Here is a 7,021-nt window from a genome sequence, read left to right as displayed (position 1 = left end):
TTATATTTATATTATATTCAATAATATTATTATATTATTAAGAGTATTAGTATTAAAGAGTATTATATTATGTTGAGTTCGGGGCACTGCCAATACTGACAGAGAATAGCAAAAACATTTGCAACACCAGTCTTTGCCCCAAAACAGATGGCTCCATGGTTTTTTTCTACCATTGAACCTTTGAGGGATTAAAGTACCTTTTTGTTTTGTTTTGGTTTTTTTTAGCAAATCAGTAATACTAAATTTCGCATTCCTTTTGCATTCTGCATATGACACCTTTCCACCTCAATTTCCAAGCTACACTTGAACAACTCAGTACCACAAAAATAGATGTTCTTCCCTGAATGCTGTGCTCCTTCCAGCTCCTCTCTGGCATAGCAGCGTGCCAGGGGAGATGCAGTGATGTTATGGTCTGGAAAGAGGCCAAGCATCAGTTTGTAAGAGATTATTTCTTTTTAAAGTGGTTCTATGGCAACAGGAAACCTAAGTCAAATTTTAATACACCACATTGTTTTCTCTCAATTACTAGCCAGAAAAGCAATGCTGTCCCAAAAAGGGGACAACATTGCAGGTGCCAGCACGTGGCATAGTAAACCATTCCCTGTGTGCTCTCAAGACACCTTTACCAAGAAGCAGCAGCACTTCACTGCCAGGCTGATTGTGAAAAATGGGGCCACTGACAGATGAGGAAATGCAGTCAAGCTGCTGAAACTGTGTTCTGGAAGGAAAGGGTGAGAGCAGAGACCTGAATTACTGGCAGCAGAAAACACATATTAGGAATCACATTGCTCTTTTCCTCACAAGCCATTTGCCTCAGGCTTTTTGCCTCTAAGAAAACAAAGAGCCCTCAATGGGACTTGCAAGTATTTTTCTCACTGTTATTTTCATGCATGTTAACTCTACATAACAAAACAGGCAGAAAAACACCATGGGCATTACCAAACAAAGGAAGATCTTCTAGCCATAGATCTCTTCCGAGCCTTTAGCTAGGACTGAAAGGCAGACCACCCCCTGAGCCAAGGGCACTCACTGGGAAACACATACTCCTACCCTACAGGCATTTGGGAAGCAGCAGTAAGCAACTACTGAGCAAACAGATCCTGGCTGATGACTACCATGACACATACTCCTACCCTACAGGCATTTGGGAAGACCGTTTTGGGGAGCAGCAGTAAGCAACTACTGAGAAAACAGATCCTGGCTGATGACTACCATGCTTTACCTGCTCCCTTTCTGGAGGTAGCAGCTTTAACGGCTGCAACCAAAAGCCCTAGGAACTGTAAAACACTGGCTGCTTGCTTTATTACCCTTTGCTTTGTATTCCAAAGCTTAGCAGTTGCTTATATATCTAATGCAAAATCAGCCCTGTTGCTAATTCCCTACGAGAGACGAAAAATTATTGTGCAGGGCAAACATCCTTATTTGCTCGAACATATCATGAAAAGAACAGCTGTAAGTGCAGCTCTGTTTATCTGACCTAATGTAATTTGGAATCAAAGCAAACGGCAGATAACTGAACACCCCTTTGTATATTTATGAGGCAGTGTAATTTAGCTGCATCTTTTGTTTTTGAATATGATCTTTGCTCCAAAAATCAGTAAGCCTTTGTAGTGCAAGGGGAGGTCTATGGAGGAGATCTGTGCTGCGACAGAAAGGTCATTGGCCATCAGGTGGTCATTGCTGGGCTGTTTACTGAGGCAGCAGAACAGCAACAACTTCATCACAGCCAGGCCCTGCACACATTAAATGACAGGAAAGCAATGTGTACCGGGATGAAAACCACATAAACTGGACTTCTGAGTTACCACCAAGTGCGGGGCAAAAGAGCTTGTTCCTAGGCTTTAGGGAGGGTCTCTCATTCATTGCATTGGCTCACCCACCACATAGGCATGAAGAAGCAGTTACCTTCTGCATGATGATAAAAGGATTACCCTCTTTTCTCAGGTGGGGAAACTGGTAGGTACACAGATGAAGCTCTATTCTCAGCAGCACTCAGAGGCCAGGGACAGATCATTCAGCAAGCTTGCTGTCAGCAAACCACTGAGGTGCCCTGCCTAGACTAAGCTTTGCTTTTAATATTAATTTTTAGTACTTCAGCTGCTGTACTACAGATTGGGCCCAGAGAGAAGATACACTGAAGCCACAGCATTGTTAAAGGGGACCATAGGTCCCCATTGCAGGACCAGGTCATTACTTTGATCAAAGCAGCCTCATAGCTGAACAACACTCCTGGGTTACTGAGGAAGTGAAGCAACACAACTCTTTGGAGAACCCCTAGCCAGTATCTCTGCCCAGTTACGTGCAAGGCAGGCTGAGACTGAGCTTATCAACAGTTGATATGCCTGAGGGGGGGCTCAAGTGGTGCTTAACAGACACCCTGATGTATTGCAGAAGATCCAGCTACCTCAGCCCCACAGCACTGAAAGGAAGTAATACAGGGAGGAAATGACCTAATGGGCTTAAATTAAGCCAAGCAATTCATCACCTGATAAGGAGCCAGAAGGCAACTGAAATGTAGGTCTCTGCAAGTTTGCAGGTGCTTGCTACAATGAAGGCCAAAATGGGCTGCTGCAGAGGCTCTTGCAATTGGATTAAGGCAGGTAAAGCCCTTGCAGCTAATGTCAGTTCTGTAGCTATCCATCACAGGTGTGTGCAAGAGGACCTGCTGACACAGTTTCAGTGGCTGTTGAACAGGTAGGATCAAAGATGAGCTGAGATGCACTGGTGATTTGAAATGTTCCATACTAGAGGCTGGAAGCTGTGCCCAGAGACCTTCCTGTCCTTCCAGCAAAGCATCCCACCTCTTATCACTGCATCCCTTTGACCTGTAGCCAGCATCTGTGCTACCTGCACCTCCTCACTCAACCTCTTCCTCAAACACAGTATTAGGGGTAGCAGACAACAGTATTAGACTGCTTCCTGGTGGGCTGTTAAGACTGGGGTCTAAACACTAGTGCAGAGGCCTGGACCGTAACTTTCAAAGAGATTCCTCCTCAGTGAATGCAGACACAAGCTGGCTGCTGGATACAGTGGCCCTGAGCAGGCAGAGGAGGTGGTGGTGGTGAAAAACCCTGAAGCAGGAGAAGGTATTAGTAAAGTGACATGGATGCTGAGAGAGGGGTGTCTGCTGAGACCAGATTTGCATATGGAGGCTTTAGCTATGATCCTCACTGAGGTCTGCAGCCAAAAATGGCCCAGCTGGAAACAGGTGCAAGCCCTGTCCCTGCAACACGAACACTCTCATCTGCCCGCAAGCCAAAGGGCTCCTTCCTGACACCTCCTGTCACTCCTGCAGCCTGTGTGACTTGTGTGGGCTCAGAATTCATTTTCATGATGGAGCAGGGAGCAGCTGCAAACCTTCCTCAGCAGTAAAAGGAAGTCCTAGCACTGGCAAATTTAATTCAAATCTAAACCTCTAAATTTGGTTGCTTGCTATGGCAGGAACCTCCTGTTTGCACTATGCAAACTGGAAATAGCGCACCACCATCACTGGCCAGGGCAACAGCACAGCTGAAGTAAATGCCACCATAGGCACTGTAATTCTGCTGTACGGGTCTGGAGTTCTGGAGACAGAGCACAATGAAACTCCACATAGGAGCTTTGGCTCCAGAGAAGCAGATGACTTTGCCACAGTGCTTTGTCAGGAATAGCCACCGTGAGCACCAGGGTCACTCAGGGCTAATTCTTCCTTACCTAGGGACCAAGAGGAGATTATTATTATCAGTATTACTGTAACACCCAAATAGGAGCTAGAAACAACTGCCTTCTACACACATTCTGCTTGTTCTGCTAGCAGGGGCCAGCTAAAGTGGCTCTGTGGCAGGTAGATGCAGCACAGGAGAGTTGGGCTAGAATATGTGCAGTATCTGCCTGTTTTGACCAGGCAAGGACTAAAACATCAGCCTATTGAGACCTGTTCTGTGCCAACGCCAACATGACTGCTCAGCATTATGCCTGCATTAAGGGTCCCTGAAGTACATGAGAAAAAAGACAGTTATTTTGATATTTCCACTCTCATCAGCTCTACACATGACTTTCAAAATCTCTTCTTAGCCTACATCTCCTTGTACCTCAGAAGCCCCAAGGCTTGAAGTCTTCTAGTTACACTCTTCATACTCATAGCACCAAGGCTCAAATAACGCATCAGAATTATGCCAACACGTTCACAAACTATATATTTAGAGAGCTTCCTTGCTTTGAAAATACATTTTTAAATATGTCTTTATCTTTTACAGGGCAGTACCAGCACACCACAGTCACCATTTGTCCAAATGCCAGGTGAGGTTTTCCTCCACCAATAAATAACTTCAATGCAGGTTGTACAGCTGACACTGCTCCTATCTCTTCTCCTTCAAAGGACATCAAGTGAGCAAAGGAGCACTGGAGCAAGGTCACCCCTCAGAGAGAGCCCAGGAGGAAAGCAATTAAAAGAGTCAAAACTGGAACAGCAATAATAAAAGAAAGGCCCTGTAGTCTTGTATGAATTTCCCAAAGAAGGGAAAAAGAAGTAATTAAAGCAGTTCCCACCTCTTTTGATAGAGATCCCACACAGAACTCCTTCATTTCCCTCTGCATCTTCCAGTTTTCCCTGGAGTTGAAGAAAGTAGAAAACCAGGAGCTGAGCTGCTTTGTCCCTTGAGCTCTTGAACAGGGAAAGGGAAGTGAGGCTGGAACCTCACCTTCCTCCCCAGGAGCTGTAACAGAGCAAGGAAGAAGCAAAGGCTAACCACTCGTCTGGCCTCATACTTAAAGCTTCTCAAAATACATTTGATTTGGTGCACATGGAGGTCATCAGCTGGATCAGGGCAGTCTGATGTGCTAAAAGCACCTGGGCTGGCACACCTATTTCAAGACAGGATTGACTTCTGCCCTGGGCAATGATAGAGGGAAAAGGGCTCTACTTTGCACCTGCAGAGGTGCCCATAGGTCTGTGGCTCCTTTGTTGTGGTTTCCCTTTAGTCAACCCTTTTTTCTGACCACCCCAGGCTCACCTACCACAGCTGGTTACTATGGCGTCAGGAGATCCTTCACAACTGAGTTGGATTTCCACAACACAAAGCAGTTTGTCAGTGATGTCTACTCATCCCCTCTAGGGTCCAAGCCCTTCTCGTGTGATTCCTCTGCCACTCAAGGCTACTCGACACTTCTGGACCCATATCTCACCGATCAATATGGGGATTACCGTGCTACTTCCCTCACAGCTGGTACCAGCTCCTTCTTCAGCCCTTCTCCTGTGCCACATCTCCTGCCATCCTTCCCTAATGATACAGCGCACTTCCTACTAGTGAGTGAGTCTATGGTTCTCAGTCACCCAATGAAAGATTACCCAATTTAAAGCTGGGGTTAAGTCAGGGGGCTTCACGTGGCAAGGAGGTGGCTGTTACAGGAGGTAGCCACAGCAGAGCACACGTAGCAGATCGGGCAGGACTGAGGGGGAACTGTTTTTCTCTTCATTCCCATCATTCTTCTAATTGTGCTTTCTGCCTGTTGGAGACCAGCTCCTAGATTAACAACCTTCTCTGCTCCCCAAAACAACTACTCCATTAAGCTCCTTCTAGAAACATCCTTTGTTGTCTCCAGGCAGCTTCCTACCCCTATCCCTGCCGCTTCCCAGCTGCCAGCTCCAGTCACAGCCCCAGGGCAGAGCTCCTGGCCCTCGCAGGGTCTGGGCTGGTCAGTCCCACCAGGAGCCTATTCCAGGCTTTGCCCACTATTGACAGTGGGCAAATGCATGTTTCCTTTCAACAGTTTTAACACCAAATACTGCTCCAGAGCAGCAGAAACCCCTGTGAGTGTTCTCAGCTAGGCTCTGGGGACAGCTTGGCTTGGTGAAGCCAAGCTAGATACGCCATTACCTGAAGGAGAAGCTTTTATTCTTAAAGGTTTTTCTTGCCTTCTCTCCCCACTTCCATGCAGAGAGAGCCCTGGGAGCAGACCTCACCTGACAGTCTCAGCCAGTCGGACAGCACGTGCTCAGACCCTCTGCAAGCACTACCTGCCAACACCAGCTGCCTCTCCTCACATGAGTCTGGAGGCATTTCCCCTTACCGAAGCTCAGGTTGGACCCCAGCCATCCCCGGAGCCCAGCCCTACCCTCTGCATCCTCTTGAAGATGTCCACTACTCCCCCAGCTATGCTGCCACCTCACCCTACTCCTTCTCACCATTCACAACTGTGGCAAACGAGCTTACCTCCAGGATGAGCCACCTCTCACCAGAGCAGTCCTTGGAGATGCCATCCCTTCACGATAACTCTGCCTGGGCAAAAGAGGATGGAAGTCCCATCTGGGGAACTTATGAAGGCCGGAGAACTTATTGATGAGAGATAAGAGCTGGAAGAAAAGAAAAATGGACCATTATTGAAGCAAATAAGTTGCTTGTACACTTTTTCCTAAAGCTGGTCCTTCAGAGGATGCTAACAACGTGCAATGATTTATGCTCTAATTAGAAATACAATCACTTGGATATATACCACATTTAGCTTATAGTGGTGCTTTCTAGTGCCTCATGAAAGTCATTGCTCACAGTCCCGCTATGCTACAAGTAAAAATACACAGCCTGAAAAATATCTGCACTCTATGGGCCTTTCCTATAAACAAGGATCTCAGGTACATCTTTCCAGATGCTGAGAAAACACACTGTCTGAACCTTAAACTACATCTACAGAGCAACGTTACCAGAAGGGATTTTTGGGAGGCTGAGGAGCAAGGCAGGGGCTGGGGGAAGCCCTCCTTAATAGCACAGAGTCTGTATAATGGTATCTGGATACTTAGCAGCATAGATGTATGTCCCTAATGCTAGTGTGCTGTGAACAGGGCACTGTCTTGGGCAACAGTTATGGCCAGAGTGGCAAAGGCACGGCATGTTTGAGCCTACGGCACAGAAGGCTACAACCAAATAAAGCTCACTAAGCTACACCAGGGCCTGGCAGACAGCTTAGGGTGTTGGCAGGGACTATGGGGACACTGTCCTGCCTGCTCATCTGTGCACGAGGAAGCCTCACTATTCCTTCCACCTGCAAT

The 7,021-nt window shown here is 46.9% G+C and overlaps 1 protein-coding gene across 1 annotated transcript; it reads left to right on the top strand.

The window, feature by feature from the left end:
• The first annotated feature begins 1,116 nt into the window (after nucleotides 1-1,116).
• POU2AF2 (POU class 2 homeobox associating factor 2) lies at nucleotides 1,117-6,318 on the top strand. Its single transcript, XM_010168531.2, has 4 exons — nucleotides 1,117-1,239; nucleotides 4,236-4,278; nucleotides 4,986-5,284; nucleotides 5,917-6,318. The coding sequence occupies exons 1-4, from the start codon at nucleotides 1,117-1,119 to the stop codon at nucleotides 6,316-6,318; spliced, it is 867 nt and encodes a 288-aa protein (XP_010166833.2).
• Nucleotides 6,319-7,021: the final 703 nt, after the last annotated feature.

This window comes from Antrostomus carolinensis, unplaced genomic scaffold, assembly GCF_000700745.2.
Source record: "Antrostomus carolinensis isolate BGI_N321 unplaced genomic scaffold, ASM70074v2 scaffold18975, whole genome shotgun sequence".
NCBI lineage: Eukaryota > Metazoa > Chordata > Aves > Caprimulgiformes > Caprimulgidae > Antrostomus > Antrostomus carolinensis.
This window is presented reverse-complemented; position numbering and strand designations above follow the sequence as displayed.